The sequence below is a fragment of the Myxocyprinus asiaticus genome, chromosome 21, assembly GCF_019703515.2.
Source record: "Myxocyprinus asiaticus isolate MX2 ecotype Aquarium Trade chromosome 21, UBuf_Myxa_2, whole genome shotgun sequence".
In the NCBI taxonomy this organism is placed as follows: domain Eukaryota; kingdom Metazoa; phylum Chordata; class Actinopteri; order Cypriniformes; family Catostomidae; genus Myxocyprinus; species Myxocyprinus asiaticus.
In genome coordinates, this window is record NC_059364.1 from 13,639,058 (window position 1) to 13,656,765 (window position 17,708).

A 17,708-nucleotide genomic window follows, 5' to 3' on the forward strand; every position below is an offset into this window, starting at 1 on the left:
TCTTGTGATACACCAATTCTGCACTGCTGTATAACAATCCAGGCAAGTGATTTAGATCTTGTCTTTTTTTTTACCTCTACTTTTGCAGTGTAGAGTGGGTGATGAGGCCCTATAATGCACATAAGCCCTCATTCTCTTCCATGAGTTGAAAGAAACATGATGGGCTTATCTAGCTGTGGGGTTGGTCTGACTTACTCCTTCCCCCCACACACACACACACACACACACACACAGCCAAGGCAGAGAATCCCACCAAGTCATTACCACAAGAACACACACAGAGCTGTTAAGAAATTGGCAAACTTTCAGGAGGATTTGGGAAGGGAGAAAAAGTGTGTTTAAGAGACTGTGTGTGTGTTTGTGTGTTTCCTTGTCTTTCTCCCTGAAGGTAGTGGGCCTGTAATCTAATCTGTAATCTTTACTCAGCAATTGAACAATAGCATGCAACTCGCGGATCACAGGTTTCAGGGGTGGTTTAAAAAGAGATACAATGATTCTCACCTTGGCATGATGTGGTTCGACAATGGTCCTTTAGGTGCGAGCAGTTTTTGCCTTCATAATCATCGGGACATTTGCAAAAGTAGTCCGATGCCAGGTTGAAACATTGTGCACCGTTCTGACATGGACTGGGCTTGCAGTAATCAATATCCAGCTATACCGGAGAAGGATTTAGAAGAAGAGAAAGAGAGCTCAATGATGAGGGGAAAATTATATTCAGGCATTTTGGATTCTTAGAAAACACAGAGCAACAGCCTCCACACAGGGCTTGCCAGGAAACAGCACACCAAACTGCTCAGGGAATGAAAACTAATATGGAGAATATTTTCAAGAGGTAGCCAAACCCTACCGGTCTCAAAACTAGCCCTTCTTCTTTTCTGTCTCTCACTTTCTTTAGAGTAAAAGCGTGTATGTTTTTTTTTTGGTGGGGCACTAGGCTCACTTCTTGAATTTACTAGGTACATACTTTACATAGAAGATGTTAGTCTAGAGGAACAGTTTTTTAAAGACCCAAGTTCAATTCCCCACCAAATAAATACATTTATAAATAAACCAATCAAAACTGCATCTTGACAGCCACTGATCACTATGCATTTTCATAGTATGTTAAAAAGCAACTTTGACATTTTGATAATAACTGTCTTGTTTCACTTTTTTCCCATGAAACACAAGTTTCGAGCAACATGAGGTTGGGTTTATGATGACATCATTTTCAGTTTAAAGAAAATTATCTTTAGAAGGTGTGACTTTCTCTCACCTGACACAGCTGACCTGAGAAGCCGGCAGGGCACAGGCACTGAAATCCGCTGACTTCATCCTGACATCGACCGCCATTCAGGCACGGGCTGCTAGCGCACTCATCCACATCTTTTTCACAGTGTTCACCTGAGTAACCAGGTGGGCAAAGACAGCCGTAACCGTTCACCAAGTCCTGTCAAAGAAGAGCCAGAACTACATTATTTTCTGGAAGAAAAGCCACTCCAATTGAGCGGCCAAGGTAAAATAATCTTTCTGCCATGAACATGAATGTTTTCCTGGCATCGACACCCAAAAATTATTTTTACATTTATGTTATTTAGTTGGGATGTGCTACAGTAGTCAACTAATTGACTAGTCATCCAACAACTGACTAGTCAATTAGTGGGGTCAACTACTAACATTAATATTGTTAGTGGTGGTGGTTTAAATGGGAGACACAATTCTTAGATTATTTGGAGAGTGTTTTTGCGTGATGATAGCTTGCTGTGCTTAACAGTGAATAACAGTCAGCACAGTAAAACATTCTGCGAGAAGTTTCATCTCTTTAATGCTAGTGTTTAGTCTTTTTATGCACTTATGCACTGTGGTTACAGCAATCAATGTGCCGCATCAACTATACATTTCAAGATGATCACTGTCTGATGTTAAATCCTCTGCTGTGAGAAATATTTCCATGTTTGTGAGGTGTTATGGGGAGATTAATATCTTTTGCTGATTCTGTCTGACACTGCTTAAATAAATAGTTGCAGTAAGAAAGTTTAAACTGCTCGATGTCATGATTTATATGTGTACCTGCAATATTATCTAGCAGTTCTGCTCTTATTTATTTATTATTTTTTTTTTTTTATAAATTTTTTTTCTCCCAATTTGGAATGCCCAATTCCCAATGTGCTTTTAAGTCCTTGTGGTCGCGTAGTGATTCGCCTCAGTCCGGGTGGCGGAGGACGAATCCCAGTTGCCTCCGTGTCTGAGACTGTCAACCTGCGTATCTTATCACTTGGCTTGTTGAGCGCGTTGCCACGGATACATAGCGTGTGTGGAGGCTTCATGCTCAACTCACCACGCGCCCCACTGAGAACGAACCACATTATAGCGACCACGAGGAGTTTACCCCATGTGACTCTACCCTCCCTAGCAACCGGGCCAATTTGGTTGCTTAGGAGACCTGGCTGGAGTCACTCAGCACACCCTGGGATTCGAACTAGTAAGCTAGCGAACTCCAGGGGTGGTAGCCAGCGTATTTTACCACTGAGCTACCCATGCCCCACTAGCAGTTCTGCTCTTTTGAATGTGCATCGAGGATCACCCTGAGACTCCCAAGCTCTCCGTTTACAATGAAGCTCTTTATTCTGCGTTCAGGATGCACATAAGCGGTTTTGTGCCGTTCTTTATCGGAGCCTTGCTTATTCCTTACTTTGCTTTCTTTGATAGTTTTGTGCAATAAGATGTTATAGTTATTTAGCCTATTTATTTGTTGAACATTTGTTAGTCACCATGCTGAAGTGGTGCACTTTGCATCCGTATATCCCTATAAAATGGGGTCAATGACCATAACGGAGCCAATTATACATTATTATCCTTAACACCGACTAGTCGACACGTCGCTCAAACAACCGACTGACTAGTCGATTATGTAAATTAGTAGTTTTGCACATCCCTATTATTAAGTCTAGTGGCGTACATTTTTTCTTGCAACACGTTTGATCTGCTTCTTTTTGAGTGGTATCAATACCTTTGAAAGATGGTTTTAGCCTCAGATGGTACGCCCATAAACTGTTGAAGGATCGTCTGTATTGCATGCAAAAATAGCAATAGCTAGCTAAAGAGGTCACCAGTTTGAATTTGATTGGCTGGTGTGACACAATTTTCAAGAGTCAGGGTGCATGTTTTTATTGGTCTGCTGCATATATTAAAGTCATATTTACAGTTTCTTGACTGCTTCAAAGAATGCTTCTGATGAAGAAGCATTCATTGAAGTCGCTGGACTCAAATCATGGGATTAAGTCTTGGAGTTGTGTTTGAAGCAGACAGTAGTGATTAAAGGTGACATCCTTGATTACACCTGTACATCTGACTTTGTTCTCAGAGTTATACGCAATTTCAGATAAACCCACCTGATGTAAAACAAAAACAAAAAACTATTGGGGTCGTCCGCTTTACATGGCAGTCAGACAGGCTCTTCCTGTTTAAGTGAGTGGTTCTTGGCTAGAATAAACTGCAATATGAACCAGATTTTATGCTAATAGTCAAAAGTCTGGCTAGTTTTATTTTTTCAGGGACTGTTAACAAGAACAAGAAGGCTACTGAAAGTGAAGTCCGATCAGGAGATCTCTTACCTTGCAAGTTCCTCCATTCAAACACTGACCCTGGCAGTCATTTATGTCTGAAAATGGGAAAGATATATCTGTATTTAGAAGCCATAAACATGCTTGTAACACTCAGATAGGACTCCATGCAAGCACATGAAGAGATGATTCCTTTAATTTAAATAACCAATAATGTTATACTCACTTATATCACAGTTTTGACCCGTCCAGCCAGGGAGACACTCACAGAAATATCCACCAATCAGATTGTGGCATGATTTAGCATTCACACAAGGCTTGTCCTCACATTCATTGGCATCTTTCAAATTTTGAAAATACTAGTCAAAATCGTTCACATGTTCTCACAAAATAGATTAAGTTAAAAAGATGTTTGGGTTTCAGATTGCTTGACTAATTGCTCACCAATTAGACACATTTTGCCGGTCCAGTGAGGAGGGCAGGTGCATTTGAAGCCATTGACCAAATCCTGACAGGTACCTCCGTGCTTGCATGGGTTGGGCGAACAGTCGTCCACATCTATGAGACCAGACCAGTTAGACACATTTAATGTTCTTGCTGGTTGTCTTGTGATTGTATTACTGAAAAAAAAGCATGATTATGTGCCATCTTACTGATATTGCAGGATGGGCCGCTCCAGCCGACCTCGCAGAAACACTCGTAACCCTGACTAGTCTCTTTGCACGTCCCTCCGTTGCCACATGGGTTGGATAGACAGGCACGTTCCGCTGTGATTGAAACCACATAGTCTTTCTTTTAGTGGCCATTCATACCGAATGAGTTTTTGTGTTCATCTGCACTGTTTTTAAGTTGTTCCCTATCTGTCACTCACTCGATGTTGCGTCGATGTAGTGACACTAGGGGTCACTCTTGGGAGCCCCAAACACCTCTGCTTTTTTGAAAAAAGGCCAATGAGAATTGGCGAGTGGAATTTGCATGCCACTCCCCCGGACATACGGGTATATAAGGAGCTGGTATGCAACCACTCATTCAGATTTTCTCTTCGGAGTCAAGCGGTTCTATTCATTGAAGTTGAATTCATCCGTGAAGTTCATTCACCTCATCCGCTGGATTCTACGGCGCATTTCAGCGGCTTCTCCCCCTCTGCACCCGTGGAGTGCAGAGAACGCCCCTGGGCGCTTCGGCAGAAACAACTAAAAGAGTATATTCTAAAAAAAAGAGTATATTTCTTTCTAAAAGAGCGGCACACACGGAACGTCTTTTTAAAGATGTCTTTCCGTTTGTGTGTTATTCCTGGTTGCGGTCATTATCTCTCCGCTTCTGACGGCCACGATCGATGTCATACGTGTCTGGGCATTGCCCACGCGGAGACATCGTTCATGGATGGATCTTGTCCTCATTGCGAGAACATGACCATGGCAACGTTGCGGTCGCGGCTTCCAATCCACAGCATTGCCCTGGTCGGGCGCTCGGACGATATCGCCGGCTCATCTCAGGGCGAGTTCGACCTCTCGTTCAGAGCCCAGCAACAAGACGAGTTATCGAGCGCAGCATCGGAGAGCGGGCTCGTCCAGTCGGACGTAGAGGCTTCGACTGGGCTTCCTCCTTCGGGAATGGTCGCCCAGTCCCAGGCCGACGCGGAAATGACAGACATGCTTTCCTGGGCGGCCGCGAGCTTCGAGCCACTCTCCTCTGAACCCTCGCGGCTCGACGATTGGTTCCTGGGATCGGGGCGCCGCCCACGGCCACGTCCCTCCCCTGTTCCTTTCTTCCCGGAAGTGCATAAGGTGCTTACACGATCGTGGGAGGCACCTTTTATTGCCCGGTCCCGGTCTTTCAGCTCCCCAGCTCTCGCTACCCTCGATGGCGGAGTGGCCAGGTGGTATTCGGTGATCCCCCAGGTGGATAAGGCGCTCGCGGTGCACTTGTGTCCACAGAGTGCTGCCACCTGGCGCAGGCACCCAAAGCTCCCATCCAGGGCCTGCAGGTTTACGTCGTCCCTGACGGCTAAGGCCTACGGTGCCGCTGGACAAGCCGCCTCTGCCCTGCACACCATGGCTCTCCTGCAAGTACACTAAGCCAAGGCACTAAAAGAAATGCACGAGGGTAGTTCTGACCCGGGATTGATGCAGGAACTGCGCTCAGCGACCGACCTCGCTCTCCGGGCGACGAAGGTCACGGCGCGGTCTCTCGGGCAGGTGATATCCACCCTGGTGGTCCAGGAGCGCCACCTTTGGCTCAATTTGGTTGAGATGCGAGAGGCTGACAAGGCACGGTTCCTTGACGCCCCCATCTCCCAGGTTGGCCTATTTGATGACACAGTCGAGGACTTTGCCCAGCAGTTCTCGGCGGAGAAGCAGCAGACGGAGGCTATACAACACATCCTGCCCCAGTGCGGCTCAAGACCCCGCACCCTGTCTGCTCGTCACCAAGGGCGTCTTCCTGCAACAACACCGGCTCCGCCGCAGCCCGCCCCCGTGGCCCAGCCCCGGCGTGGAGCCCAATGCAGGAAGCAGACTCCACCCATCTCACGGCCGGCTGCTAAGAACCTGAGGAAGGCTTCGAAGCACCCCTGAGATGGACGACCCAGGGGCAAGGAGACCAGCTTCTCTGGAGCTGATGAGCAGACCACTCCATTCCCAGGTGGAGGGCCGGGAGGAGAATCTTTTTTTTCATTTTCATTTAATTTCGCCGCATTTCCAAGAGGCTGCGGTACCCAAAAATTCAACAAAAGAGAGGTTTTCTTGTTCCCTGGGTCACATGTCCGGTGCACACAGCCGTCGTCATGACCACCGTCCCATCTTTGCAGGTATGGTGCTCCAGTGGCGGTACCCCGCCCCTGTGCGCCCAGCTGTGGCACAAACATGCCCACACGAGATTGGGTCTGGTGGACTACAGGGACGAGACTCCTCCTCCCCCCTCCTCGGCCAATCTTATGGTGGGCAGCAGGAGCCAGGTAAGTGCTTTGATGTCCCTGGACTCAGCACGGCCACAGGGCTCGAATCCCCTCGACGTGGCACCTCAAGCTCCACCCCGCCGCGAGGCCCCACCCCCCGGTACGTCCAATATGATCATTCCCTTGCTCCCCCTCACCCAGAGTTTGGGCGCGTGGCTCGCGCTTTCCAACCCGTCCGACTTGGCTACGCGATTCAGTTCGCCAGGTGCCCGCCCAGGTTCAGCGGCGTCCGCTTCACCTCGGTGAAGGGCGAGAGATGCACAAGGGCGTGATAGAGCCTGTCCCTCCAGCCGAGATGAAGAAAGGGTTCTACAGCCTTACTTCATCGTACCGAAGAAAGGCGGTGGGTTGCGACCAATCCTGGTCTCCCGTTCAAGATGCTGATGCAAAAAGCATTCTAGCGAGTGTCCGGCTTCAAGATTGGACACGTACTTCCACGTCTCGGTTTTACATTGACACAGACCCTTCCTGTGGTTTGCCTTCAAAGGCCAGGCATACCAGTACAAGGTCCTCCCCTTCGGCTTGTCCTTGTCCCCTCGCGTCTTCATGAAGGTCGCAGAGGCAGCCCTTGCCCCGCTAAGGGAAGTGGGCATCCACATCCTCAACTATCTCGACGACTGGCTAATCCTAGCTCACTCTCGAGAGTTGCTGTGTGCACACAGGGACCTCGTGCTCCGGCACCTCAGCTGACTGGGGCTTTGGGTCAACTGGGAAAAGTGCAAGCTCTCCCCGGTTCAGAGCATCTCTTTTCTCAGTTTGGAGTTGGACTCAGTCTTGATGACAGCGTGCCTCATGAACGAGCATGCACAGTCGGTGCTGAACTGTCTGAAGGCGTTCAGACGGAAAACAGCGGTTCCACTGAAACTTTTTCAGAGGCTCCTGGGGCATATGGCATCCTCGGCGGCGGCCACACCGCTCGGGTTGATGCATATGAAACCGCTTCAACACTGGCTTCAGACTCAAGTCCCGAGATGGGCATGGCGCCGCGGGACACATCACGTGACCATCACGCCGATCTGTCGCCGCCTCTTCAGCCCTTGGACCGACCTTGCATTTCTATGGGCAGGGGTTCTCCTAGAGCAAGTCTCCAGGCACGTCGTGGTTACAACAGACGCCTCCAAGATGGGCTGGGGCACCGTATGCAACGGGCACACAGCCGCTGGCTCCTGGACTGGCCCGCGGCTGCATTGGCACATCAACTGCCTAGAGTTGTTGGCAGTACTGCTCACTCTGCGGAGGTTTTGGTCGTTGATCCAGGGCAAGCATGTGTTGGTCCAGACGGACAACAAAGCGACGGTAGCGTACATCAACCGCCAAGGCGGTCTACGCTCCTATTGCATGTCACGACTCACCCGCCGTCTCCTCCTCGAGTCAGTAGCGCCTCAAGTCGCTACGAGCCACTCACATCCCGAGTGACCTCAACACCGCAGTGGACACACTGTCACGTCAGGTTACCCTCAGGGGAGAGTGGAAACTCAACCCTCAGGTGGTCCAGCTGATTTGGAGTCGATTCAGTCGAGCACAGGTAAACCCGTTTGCTTCCCGGGAATCCTCCCACTGCCCGCTTTGGTACGCCCTGACCGAGGCACCCCTCGGTATAGATGCGTTGGCACACAGCTGGCCTTCTGGACTACGCAAATACACAAATCCCCCAGTGAGCCTACTTGCACAGACCCTGTGCAAGGTCAGGGAAGATGAGAAGCAGATCATCCTTGCAGCACCCTACTGTCCCACCCAGACGTGGTTGTCGAATCTCACGCTCCTCGCGACAGCCCCGCCCCCCCGGCGAATTCCCCTGAGGAAGGACCTTCTTTCTCAGGGATGGGGCACCATCTGGCACCCGCGACCAGACCTCTGGAATCTCCACGTCTGGATTAGATCAATCAAACTCAATGAGAACTTATGCCATTATTTCAATATTTTCACTAACCTATATATTACCGTTTTATGCTTTAGATATTTTGTATCTAAAGCATAGACATTTTTTATATATATTCTTTATTAAGTACACACTTGTAATTACTTGTAATTGAAATCCAATAACCGGAACCAAAAACTGCAAATTTTTCTTAAGCATTACAAATTTTAAACCACTCTTGTTGCCAAACAACAATAAATTACACAACCCAAATGTTATTCAGAAAAAATTAAATGCTAAATAAGAAATGGGGGACCAAATTTAAAGGTGACATGTGTAATTTATCTGCCACTAGCAACAACATTGGCTCAACTAATGGCGTGGTTTGGGAAGAAACTACCTGTTTGAGCTAACCATGGAGGTGGGGAGTGTTTAAAACTGTTTAGTGTCACTAGTAGTAAAGCCACTATGATGAACAAAGATTCAGGGAAACGTCAATAGAGAGCACAACACTGACATTAAACCTATCTTTGCTCCACAGAAGACCAGACTCACCTCTTTCACAGTTGACCCCAGAGTAGCCATCAGCACAAGAGCACTGGTACTTGTCGGGTCCTGTATTGCTGCATGTTCCTCCATTGAGACACGGCTGGTAAGTTCCACAGTAGTTCAGATCTGAGAGATAAGAATGTTTAATTTCAGCACTGTGCTAGGAAGCAAAAACACAGAGAGAACCAATTGAAGTTTGCTTACCTTTGTCACAGAGTTGTCCACCCCAATTAGTGTCACAAAGGCACTGCCAGGGCTCCACACAAGTTCCGTGGACACAGCCAGGATGAGGGATGCATTTGTCACAGTACAAACCCTGCCAGCCATATAGACACCTGCAAGAGTTAAGGAGAAATACATACTAAGACCTGGTTTGCAATGCAAAAGGACTGTATATGCCAACAAATGCCAGTACATGCATTTGTACATTAAGTGGGAACTTAAGCCTAACTTAAAAATTAAAATGTAAGAATTCTATTGCATAGATGGCATCTGTAAACAAATGATGCTAGAGCATTTTTCTTTCAGGGGATTTTAAATAATAATTTGCCATAATTTTCAGCAAAGTACTTTTCAAAACGTAGAGAAAGTTTTATTTTTTCTAAAGGAGTCCACTGAATGGTTACCCTTTTTATAAACTACATTATAAAACCCCACTACGGTCCACTGGGGACGGGAACCACCATCAACTTCTTGTCTAATTATTTAATGCCAAGCCATGCAAACAACAAACACTAGCTTTAAAACTCCACTGGGTCTTTTAAAAAGACTAACATTAGCTTGTGGCAGGACAATCTGTCTCAATAAAAGCAGAGCGGCCTGGCCCCATAACTGGGGTTTGTAGACTGCATCATTGCCAATGTATTTACAATGGGTTCTTCTGCATTCTCACTTTTGTTCCCATGCAGCGGCTCTCCGCCCCAGGCATGAAATAAAGAGAGCCAACACTCCGGCCACAGAATATCTTTAAGCCTGTAATTAAAAGCCATCTCCAGTCTGACTACCACCCCTGGAGTCATGAGTTCGAATCCAGGGTGTGCTGAGTGACTCCAGCCAGGTCTCCTAAGCAACCAAATTGGCCCAGTTGGAAGGGAGGGTAGATTCAAAGGGGGTAACCTCCTCGTGGTCGCGATTAGTGGTTCTTGCTCTCAGTGGGGCATGTGGTAATTTATGCGTGTATCGTGGAGAGTAGCATGAGCCTCCACATGCTGGGAGTCTCCGCGGTGTCATGCACAATGAGCCACGTGATAAGATGCACGGATTGACTGTCTCAGAAATGGAGGCAACTGAGACTTGTCCTCCGCCACCCGGATTGAGGTGAGTAACCGCGCCACCACAAGGACCTACTACGTAGTGGGAATTGGGCATTCCAAATTGGGAGAAAAGGGGATAAATAAAAAAAAAGCCATCTCCAGAAAGGCTCAGCAACAACTCTACCATGCACCTCTCCCTGAGGAAACGTCTTTTTGTGATTAAAGGCAACTATTCTTAAACATGCATAAAAGATTTCACTATGAGAAATGTTTGCAAAGCACAACGGTCTGCAATTAGCTCAGCTTTCAGTTCTACTTGGAAAACTGTTGAGTGATATTAAACCAGAAATATGAGCTCTGTTCTAAAACGTAGTGAGCTATGTTGTGAAGGCCTAATACATTCTGGGATTAAGAGTCATTCAAATTAAATGCGTTTCTATGTCCGTTTGCCCTCTTTTTCAATTGTTTTTCTATGGCAACTTAGTACTAGATAGACGTCTTTGACTATGCGCTGCGTCTAGTTGTTTTTCAGCATCTAGAGTATGAGCGCCATGTTTTTAAGTCCCTGTGTCAGGTTAAAAGGACGCCTTAGAATTTGGCCAAAAAAGGTATCTTGAGTCATGTCCACACTAATCCATTTATGCTTGAAACCTCTGTTTTCAGTTTCCTAACATCATCGTTTTTATGCAGTTATGGAGAGCGTTTTTGAATGTTTCAGACTTCCTGCATTCTAGTGTGGATGAGAGGTGTGAAATGAATGTGTTTTCAAACAAAAACATGTTAGTGTGGACTTTGTCTTTGAAGACAGCATAATTATTGCTGACTTCCTTTTGGAACAGCCTTAGCATCGAGCATGTCTATGATGTCTTAACATGCCATCTCCGTAGGCAGCTCACTAGGTTTCGGAAGAGATCTATGGATAAATCTGCATGGCTGAGAAACATGTTCACCCTGTAGACCTCGCCAGCTTCAATTTAGCACAGTTTGAGCTCTTGTTACCGTTGCACAATTGCATGGTTGTGTGTTCTGGAATACTTTTAGTGAAAGATAAATAGGTAATGGGATATAATCATGCTTTTCAGTTGTTAGTATACATTGAATTCTGTAGACTGTTAGTCTTGATCTTGTACAATTTCGTCACAATTTGCAATGATCACAGTACAATGATGATAATTAATAGAACTATCTAAAAGGAGTAACAAGGACAGACAAAACATTACTAGCTGCTGACCATGATCCAAGCGAGCACGCAAAAATCAAACAACATCCAGAGAAATCCAAATGGCAAAAAGCTGTGACTTACCCCAACCAATAGAAATTTTGTTTGTTGTGTAAGAAATTCAATAACTCGATGCTCTCCTTTACACAAGTAGGTTTTGCAAGCAGTTAACTTAGAAACCCTAGTTTATTGATTGGTTTCTATGCATGTAGCAATCACACACATTACAAATGCCATTTCTTACATTTCTTCTGTAAGATATAACTTAAAGAAAAAGTCTGCTGGTTAGTGAGCATGCGGCTATGAAATGAAGAGAAACCACAAATTGTTTGTTTTCTAGGGAAACAACAAAATAGCTGTAGACTAAAACCACTGTATTATTTTATTACATATTAAACAACCCAGTTAGTTTAGGACATATTATGATGTGCATCAGAGTTTTGCAAAAAGAAAGCAAAATAATTTACAGCATTTGAGCGAAATCAATGAACTATTACTGTATATGAACACATACACACAAACAAATATAGATATTCATCTCATTCTCTTCCCCTGTGGCCAAATTCATACACTATTAGTAAAACAAGCAGTGCATTTTAAAACCCAGTTAAAGGCTGACAGATTACAGTTTAAAGATAAGGCCTCCACACCTTGCCAGTCGAAGGAAAAAAAATTAAATGACTATAAATCGTTTTTTTCTTCAGTTATCTCCACAACATGGCCTCAGTGACATTGTCTTAATGCCGAGCACCATCTTGGAATTGACTGAATATTTTTAGGTGGATATCAGTAATTGAACCAGTAAAAGGTTTGGATGCATTTGACTGAATTTATGTTTCTCATGATCTTAAAATCTTTTGATGTAAAGGCTTATACTTAAATGCTAGCAATTAGTTTTGTAGCAGAGCTGCAATCTAAGCAAAGGGTGACTACATTTATGAAGCTAAAATATCACCTAGTTTTGATTTAACATTTTTGGTCACAACATAATTCCTATACTTCCATTTGAGTTAATTAATAGTTTTGAAGACTTTGATATTATTAAAAATGCAGAAATGAGTAGGTTTGTCCAAACTTTTGACTAGTAGTGTACCTCAAATTACCTCAAAGAGTAAATTATGAATAAGAATGAAAAATAATATTTCAAATGACTCACTTGCAGCCCCCTGGTCGCTTACAAGATCCGTGTTCGGTGCTGCAACCTTGTCTGCAGATGGCTGGGGAAGAGAGAGAGGGAAAGAAAAGTTAGTTTGGTCACACCATGGGGCTCACAGTCTTGTGCTCACCCATGACAATGTTTTGAAAATGTACAGTGCTGGAATCTTTTAAACACCTGGCCTGCCAACTGAATCCTGCTCTAATTTGAGGTCTGTCATCAGGCTTTGAGTATTGCACTGTCCGTTCACACCTGAAGCCTTGCAAAACGGAAGACTACCTTCACCCTTCAGCCTCTTAAAAGGATAGTTCGCCCAAATATGCAAATGCCATAATCCTTTACTCACCCTCATGTTGTTCCAAACCCATATGGCTTACTTTCTTCTGTGGAACACAAAAGATGTTAGGCAAAATGTTAGTCTCAGTCACCATTCACTTTCATTGCATCTTTTTTCCATACGATGAAAGTGAATGGTAATTGAGGCTAACATTCTGCCTAATATCTCCTTTTGTGTTCTTCCACAGTACAAAGAATGTAATACAGGTTTGAAATGCCATGAGGGTGAGTAAATGAAGATAACATTTTTGGGTGAACTATCCCTTTAAGAAGGTAGGGATGACTTTAAAATGCCTCTTTGCAAAAAAGAATCAAGCTTTTTTTGTCAAATGTCAATGAAAATGTCTACTTGCTCACCTGTATTGCAGTCAGGGCCGGTCCATCCTTCCAGGCAAGTCTTATTGCCATTCTGGTCACAGGTGTAATGTCCAAAGAACTCGTCACGTGGCCGGCAGAACTTGTTGCAGCCGAAGCCGTAGTAGTGTTCATCACAGGTTACCCGGATCTGGTACTCAAACTGGGCGATGGGGCCGATATGGTTCAGCCTCTGCCATTGTTGATTTGGGTTGATCATACCAGAGTGGTACGCTTTCTCGATGAGCTTTCCGGGTGGACCTGAACAATTAGTGTGTCAGTCAGAAAGGGCTCAAAACAACAACACCACACATAAAGAGTTAAAGGTTAACCAGGAAACTTTAATGTCTCTGTATCTGGTTGTTTACAGATAAAAGATATTTAAGAAATAGCCACATTCACTTTTAAAGGAATAGTTCACCCACAAATAAAAATTCTGTCATCATTTACGCACCTCATGTTGTTCCAAACCCATATGACATTTTTTTCCTCCTTTTTGGAGCTTGACAGCCCCTGGTCCCCATCCACTTTCATTGTGTGAAAGAGAATAGCTTAGACATTCTGCTACACTTCTCCTTTTGTGTTGCACAGTAAAAAATAAAGTCATATGGGTTTGGAACAACATGAGGGTGAGTGGAGGATGAAAGAATTTTCAATTTCGGTGAACTATCCCTTTGATTACAGTTTGTAAACAAGAAGTAATCTTACTGGCAGCCAGCACTCATTACATCACTAACTCTCTCACTATCTCAGATCCATTCAGACCTCTGACATACAGCCTCTCTCTTACACACAATGTCGAAGAGTACATTAGAGAAGTAAAAGTTAAATGTAGCATCTTGGAGACTCTAATGAGCTTTCCAATGAATATAAATACTCTCCCACCCAGTTAACTGACCTGTGTTCCCTTTGCACACTGATATATCAACCTCCACTATCACAATTAAAAACACCCACCCACAGATTTCATCCTCAAATTATTCTACTCCCAAATGGGCTGTATCTATCTGTAACAGAATCTGTGGTAGGCTGACAGCTCATTTCTTTCACTATTTCATTCTTGGATCTGAATAAGAAAGCAGACCATGAGGCGTCTATTCCTCCCTTTCTCATAAACACAAGCTTTTATCTTTCAGGGATGTGCAACTACATATTTTGTAAACTGACAAGTCAGTGAGTTGCCTGAATGACAAGTTGACTAATCAGTCTAAAGGAAGCTCTGTAAAATTAGGCTGGTTTCGGGTTCACCTGACCCTGATCAGATTCATTCTTCGGGGGGCGTAAAAATATCTAGACAGAGCACAATGGAATGCAGGGGTCTCAAGATATGTTTTTAAAGGATTTACTATTTTTTACTTGACACAGCATCTTGAAACACAGCCCTTGTGGCAGGATACTTAAAATAAATAAATTAAAAAAAAGCACAAGATGCAATGGCAAAAGCTGTCCATCTGAGTGTCTATTTCTCTAGAGACTTTACATTAAACTTAAATTAATTTAAAGATGCAACTTTTCCAAAAGAGCATTTTAAAAAGATGCCATTTCATTCCTGAATTTGACTGTGAAAAATGGACTAGTTGGTGGATTCCTGGAAGGACTAATATTTTTTCCCACTTCCTGTAGCTAAAACTGGCATATATACTGTATATATTTACAGGCGGTACATGCTTGACTTGACTGCACATGCTACCACAGAAACTGATTGTGTGGAGCAGTGCACGCTTATCCATTACGCACAACTCATGTCCTGGGCATAATAAACAAGACCGGATATACTGTACGAAGAATGGAGACTTCACCTGCAAGCGGTAAGCCAGGTGTGGGAGAGAAAAGGGCAAGTGGCTGTATCTCTTTACATTGCCTAAAAATGCTCTCTTACTGTCATCTGAACCAGTGTCAAAAATGAAACTGTGCAAGAGAGACCCAGCATCTGCCTGATAGAAACTAAACAGCAGCCAGAGAAAAGAATAGTTGAGATTTTAAACTTCAGTGTTCAATTTGTTTTATATATGCACGTATAGTGTCTTATAATGCATTGACAATGTGCACTTAAAGGAATAGTTCACCCAAAAATGAAAATTCTCTAATCATTTACTCACCCTCATGCCATCCCAAATGTGTATGACTTTCTTCTTCAGCAGAACACAAATGAATTATTAGTACAATTTCTCAGCTCTTTTGGTCCATACAATGCAAGTGAAAGGGTGCCAAAATTTTTAAGTTCCAAAAATCCCATAGGTCAGCATAAAAGTAAATCATATGACTCTAGTTGTTAAATCATTGTCTTCAGAAGCAATGTGTGGGTGCAATGTTTGATAGGTGTGAGTGAGAAACATATCAATATTTTATTGAAGACTTAAATATTGATCCATTTCTCTCACACACCTATCATTTAACTTCTGAAGATATAGATTTAACCACTGGAGTCTTATGGGTTACTTTTATGCTGCCTTTATGTGCTTTTTGAAGCATCAAAATTTCAGCACCCGTTCACTTGCAATGTATGGACCTCAGTGCTGTAATGTAACAAAGTAATAATACTTTGTTACAGTACTTAAGTATTTTTTGGAAGAATCTGTACTTGAGTTTTTATATTTTTGTCAACTTTCACTTTTACTACACTACATTTCCTAAATAGAATGCATACTTTTACTCCGATGCATTTCCCCTAAGCATCTTCGTTACTACAAAATAAAATCGGAACAGACTACAAGCAAGCAGGTTTGACGAATCAGTGGTCAAATCCTAGCTGGCAAGTTAGATCATTGGTTAATCACATTAATGCGTAAGTGCAAACAAGTGCTCTCAAACAAAGCCGCAGTTAAGTTTCCACTCAAGCCCAGGCATGTCAGATGCTAGCGACTACATGAGAAGAGTTCCACTCTACAATTAGACCGATTTCATGATTGAAGCAGGAATAGTGGCAGCACCTGCTATTCCGCTGACAAATGATGGTTGTGATGAAGACAAACACCCACACCCATGGCCATATTTGCAAGAAATGTTTTCTTATGTTGGAATGAAAGATTCTTCATACTGGATGAAGTGCCTCTTATGCTTACCCAAAGATACAGAAATATTGGCATTTAAAAACTCCCCATCCAACCTCAAGAAACACAGTGAGGTAAGTTAAGATTTCTCCCATGAAGTCGCAGCGTTAATGTTATTTAGTTAACATTAAGCCTGTTCAGATGTAACCAGAAACGTTAGCTAATCGTTGCTGTAATCAGCAGCATAAACGTTGCTGGTTACACTCATATCACAAATCTAACGTTTACCACTGAATTTTGTCTGAATTAATTCAACACAACTCTAAGTAATGTAACTTATATTTTATACCAGTGGAGGAAATATTTGTGGTAGAGGCAGGTTACAAAAGTGTGTTCAGGATTATGCATGTCTTCAAAAGTGCCATACTCTCTTTGAGTTTTGCTTTGAATTAATTCCATCAAAATTCAGTGGAAATAGATTATTGGGCTTTATCTCAAATATAGGCTTACGGTATTAATAAAAGTGAATATACTTTTTAAAAACGAAACAATGATTACATCAGTGACACAAACTAGGGCTAGTTGATGCACATCATAACTTAATTGCAGTTGCAGATTGGGTAAAGGTAATATGTTAAATAATGGTCATTGAATGTTAGTGTTGTTGAGTAGCTTTTAAATCCTGTTGCTAAAGTTACTATGCTTTGAAAATGTCTGTCTCTCACTTTTTCAGAGAAAGCATGTACACCACCTTAAAAAATATGGAAAGCTGACATCAACAAAGAGAAAAAGGGCTTCTGAGACTCCTTCCACCAGCAGACAGACCACATTAGTGAACACCTGGACTGTGTCTCAGAGGGCCATTGACAAAGTGGTTGTGAAGTACGTGGTCCAAGGGCTCCAGCCATTCTGCATTGTTGAACAAAAACCATTTAGAGATTTTGTAAAGGAACTGCAGCCTAATGCAAAAATGATGTCACAGATGACCCTGCGCTCCATGATTGATGATGCCTCCAAAGGAATGAAGAAGGCGGTGACTGAGGCCATGAGGGGTGTTGACCATATAGCCACCACCACCGACTGCTGGTCTGTAAGAAGGCGGCACTTCATTGGTGTTACTGCCCATTGGATTGACCATGACAGCCTCAAAAGATGCTCAGCAGCCCTAGCCTGTAAACAACTCAGAGGTTCGCACACATTCGATGTGTTGGCAAATGCCCTGAATGACATCCATTCCGAGTTTGAAATTCGGGGGAAGATTCTGAGAACAACTGATAATGGCTCTAACTTCATAAAAGTTTTTGGTGAAGATGAGAACAACAATGTTGTCGAAAGTAATAGTAATGCATCTCAACCAGGAGAGGATGAAGAAGTGGTGTTTGTTGATGTGTCAGCACTTCTGAATGAAGATGATGGTTCTGAGTTCCAGCTCCCAAAGCACCAGCGCTGTGCTTGTCACCTACTCGACCTAATAGCTACGGTTGATGCCATGAAA

At 43.8% G+C, this 17,708-nt stretch overlaps 1 protein-coding gene across 1 annotated transcript in view; it reads right to left on the bottom strand.

Moving 5' to 3' along the window:
- Positions 1-17,708, bottom strand: part of LOC127411861 (protein jagged-1b-like) — a 49,419-nt gene that overhangs the window by 17,676 nt on the left and 14,035 nt on the right. Inside the window, exons 4-13 of the mRNA XM_051647698.1 lie at positions 13,227-13,484; positions 12,534-12,594; positions 9,110-9,240; positions 8,912-9,031; positions 4,196-4,309; positions 3,987-4,100; positions 3,769-3,882; positions 3,594-3,640; positions 1,256-1,429; positions 502-652 (exon numbers count right to left, since the gene is read on the bottom strand). Coding sequence (XP_051503658.1) covers positions 502-652; positions 1,256-1,429; positions 3,594-3,640; positions 3,769-3,882; positions 3,987-4,100; positions 4,196-4,309; positions 8,912-9,031; positions 9,110-9,240; positions 12,534-12,594; positions 13,227-13,484 — 1,284 coding nt within the window. The remainder of the gene's footprint in view (positions 1-501; positions 653-1,255; positions 1,430-3,593; positions 3,641-3,768; positions 3,883-3,986; positions 4,101-4,195; positions 4,310-8,911; positions 9,032-9,109; positions 9,241-12,533; positions 12,595-13,226; positions 13,485-17,708) is intronic.